At 29.1% G+C, this 3,609-nt stretch overlaps 1 protein-coding gene across 1 annotated transcript in view; it reads right to left on the bottom strand.

Moving 5' to 3' along the window:
- The window catches only part of LOC105290081 (olfactory receptor 4A5-like), a gene marked incomplete at its 3' end in the record, with an annotated part of 4,169 nt that continues 560 nt past the window's right edge, over positions 1-3,609 (bottom strand). The window contains exons 1-2 of the mRNA XM_023528656.1: positions 3,223-3,609; positions 1-10 (exon numbers count right to left, since the gene is read on the bottom strand). The exon at positions 3,223-3,609 is cut by the window's right edge and continues 560 nt beyond it. Coding sequence (XP_023384424.1) covers positions 1-10; positions 3,223-3,609 — 397 coding nt within the window. The remainder of the gene's footprint in view (positions 11-3,222) is intronic.

Here is a 3,609-nt window from a genome sequence, read left to right on the forward strand (position 1 = left end):
ATTTATTAAACTGATAAATAATTATTACATAATTATTGAGAAAATACAATATGGAAAAGATATCTTTCATTAATATAGCCCAAATTAAAAAAACATGGAAATAAACAAAATGTGAAAAACCTGTATGATGAAAATATACATATAATGTACTATTTAATTGTAAATGAAACCTATGTCATTTTATTAAGCAATATCACCAAAATAAATTTAAATTAATCAATAAATAATTAAGAAAAAGAAAAGAGAATTGCTGTAGAATCTTAAAAAACTGAATATGGATATATTTCAACTTTCTAGTTAGAATTATTCAATGTGATCAACATGTGAATTCTTTCCCAAATTAATTTGACATTTAATATATTGTAAGAAAAAAAATTTCATAGATGTCAAGATTTGAAATTTATTATTTATCTGATAAATAATTCTTTGAAACAGAAAATATTGTTTTGAATGAGAGTACTCAGTGGTTGGCCTCTTATCACTTCTCAAGATCCATGTAAATACCCTAAAGTAATATGGTATTGGCTTATAAATAATTTACTAATTGAAGGAAAATAGTCTAAAAAGAGATACGCAAGTATTGGGACATTATATATGGTAAATATGGCATACAGGATTAGGAAAGGAGGTAGAATTTTTCTAAAATGTGTTAAAAAGCTTGGTTTTAAGGCAACAGAAAGCCACTTAAAAAGGAGATTTATATTCTTTACACATATATACACACACACAAAAGGATTTTTTCCGTTCTCTAAATCTTCGTGCCACATACATCCATATATGTGTACTCAAAGCTTTAAATATATAAAACGAGTGAACTAAAAGAAAACATTTATAAATTTTTTAAGTAATCTTGAGTTAAAAATGCAGACACTCCAATAAAGTAATTGACAACATTGAAATAAAGAGTATAACCATTCCACACTTCAAAAACACTACCTACAAAAAATTCTAAGTTTTGTATTATATTGTATAAAATCTCTTTTAAGCCAATAAAATATTTTGAACATGCCAATTAAATTATATAAAGTATATCAAAGGCAATTCATTAAAAAATATCAATGACTGAATACCTCACTGTTAAAAAATTTTATGTAAATTATTGATTTAAAGTGAGATATAACATTGTTTATTTTGAAAAAATAACGAAATATAAAATATATTTTCAGTAAGCCTGTGGGAAAGAGTAACAAAAATATATACAACATAAAATTTATTAAGAGATGTAAAGAACACAATTTTTATAAAATTTTCAAGTTTATGAGCATTAAAGAGTACACGGGATTACTAAAGAACTCCAACAAATTAATAATAGAAAAACAACCAAGCCCAGTAGGAAAAAAATAGAAAAAGACACAAATATACATTTTGTAGAAGATGATAAAAAATAAATTGTTCAATATCCATGAAAATATGCTCAACTTCAATAGTAATTATAATTGCAAATTAAAGCCACAATGAAGTCATTGTTTTATGGTCAATAAATTTACAAAAATATCAAACATCTGACAATATCAAGTTTTGAAAGGAATGCAGAGTGATAGAGCTGTTACACATGACTCACAGGCGTATAACAGATAACACAACTTGAGGAGAAAATTGTAACCACCTGTGAAAGAAAACATGTAAACAGGTGTACATAGAAGACTTTCTTTTAGGATGTCTGCAGCAACACTTAGCAATATCAAAATCTTGAATAACACAAATGACGACTGACTGAACAGATACATAATCTGTGGTATAGTCAAAATGGAATCACATACATCAAAGAAATGATGGGACCAGAGAAACATGCAGCATCATAAATCTTAGACAGTTACCATCGTGGATAAAAGTAAGATTCAGAAAACTATGTCTTATGTAATATAATTTTAATGAAGGTATATAATCTGATACTGCTAAACATTATGTTTTAAGGATATATACATATGTAGTTAAACTATTTTTAATTATGATTGACAACACAGTCAGTGCTGAGATTACCTCTGGGAAGAAGCAAAGCAATGAGATCAGGGAAGTATAGCATACACAAGTATTTTCCATTAGGTAACACAATTCAAACTTTATAAATAAACTGTACATACTATTATTTCAGGTATAATACATAATAAAATTTTAAAATAAGAAAAGTTCAAATCTTTTATACTTAGAAAACTCTTACAAAGCAAGGATTATGTTCCATATCATTATGGCAGAAATTCAATCTTTTTGAAGTTTGTGATGTTCAGAGGTGGGCTACAAACTGAAAAATAGCCATTTTTTTAACAGGAAATTCAAAAATAAAATTTTGTTGTACCAAAACAAATCATTAGTAAGTTTATAATTAAAAGTATTTTGTTGAAGTCAACTTTAGAGAATGTGTTTCTTTGCAAATCAACATATTACTTTACCCATATCTTCACTATCTTTATCTACACTTTATCTAAACTTCACTAGAAGTTTATCTACACTTCACTATCTTTATCTACACTTTATCTAAACTTCACTAGAAGTTTATCTACACTTTGAAGAATGGCAAAAATGCATATAATAACTACTGACCTAAAGCACGAAAATGTGTTTACAACTTGGGTTAGTATGGTTTCCTATCCTTCAATCGAGAACTAAAATCTGTTTTCATCATCAAACATCCCATACGGTTTCACCCCAACGTGTGAATACATCCAACATCCCATCTATCAAAATTGCTCACATGTAGTGTCTGTAACCAAATACTATGTCATCTCTCATTTAAATATCCTGACCTGCAAATTCGTGGACACGGACCCCAGAAACAGAAATAATCTTACAGACAAAATGCATGATGCAGCTGCAGGAAGCTGCTGTGTGACAACATTAAAATTTACAAATTAAATTAAAATTTATGAATCACTGCTTTAGCTCCAGAAATTTGTTCTGAATATTAACAAAATTGCTTTCTCATTAATGAAGATATAAGTAAATTTTCAAAGGTACCTTGTTTATCAACTTTAAAAAGAAAAAAACTCTTCTAAAGTCTCATATTAATGTAATCTAAGGGAAAAAATTGCAAGGTGACTAAGTTTTTTTTTTACTTGTAATAACTATCTGTATCTTTGCCTTTCAATCAATGAAAAAGGGCATCCCTAGAGAATCCATTGAATTAACTAAATCATCCATTTTAGAATTTACAGCCTCTTTGTTGCATCAGAATTAGAAACATATGTTTAGTATGGCTGACACATTCTTATGATACCTATAGTTAACTTCTTACTCCAGAGTTTTTTCATGGCATTTTTCATCTCCAAATTTCTCAGGCTGTATATTAAAGGATTCAACATGGGAGTGATAACCGTATAAAACACAGTTACATATTTATCAATAGGAAAGTTGCAAACAGGTCTAACATACATGAAAATACAGGGAATGAAAAAGAAGACAACCACTGTGATGTGAGAACTGCAGGTAGACAGGGCTTTGCGCCTCCCTTCCTGACTGTGACTTTTAAGGGACTTTAGGATGACTCCGTAGGAGATTAGCAGAATGGTAAACATGATCATACAGATTGCACCACCATTGGCAACAACCGTGAGGCCTACAAAGTAGGTGTCAGTGCAGGCGAGTTCCAATAATGGGTACATGTCACAGAAGAAG

The sequence above is a fragment of the Pteropus vampyrus genome, unplaced genomic scaffold, assembly GCF_000151845.1.
Source record: "Pteropus vampyrus isolate Shadow unplaced genomic scaffold, Pvam_2.0 Scaffold31, whole genome shotgun sequence".
Lineage (NCBI taxonomy): Eukaryota > Metazoa > Chordata > Mammalia > Chiroptera > Pteropodidae > Pteropus > Pteropus vampyrus.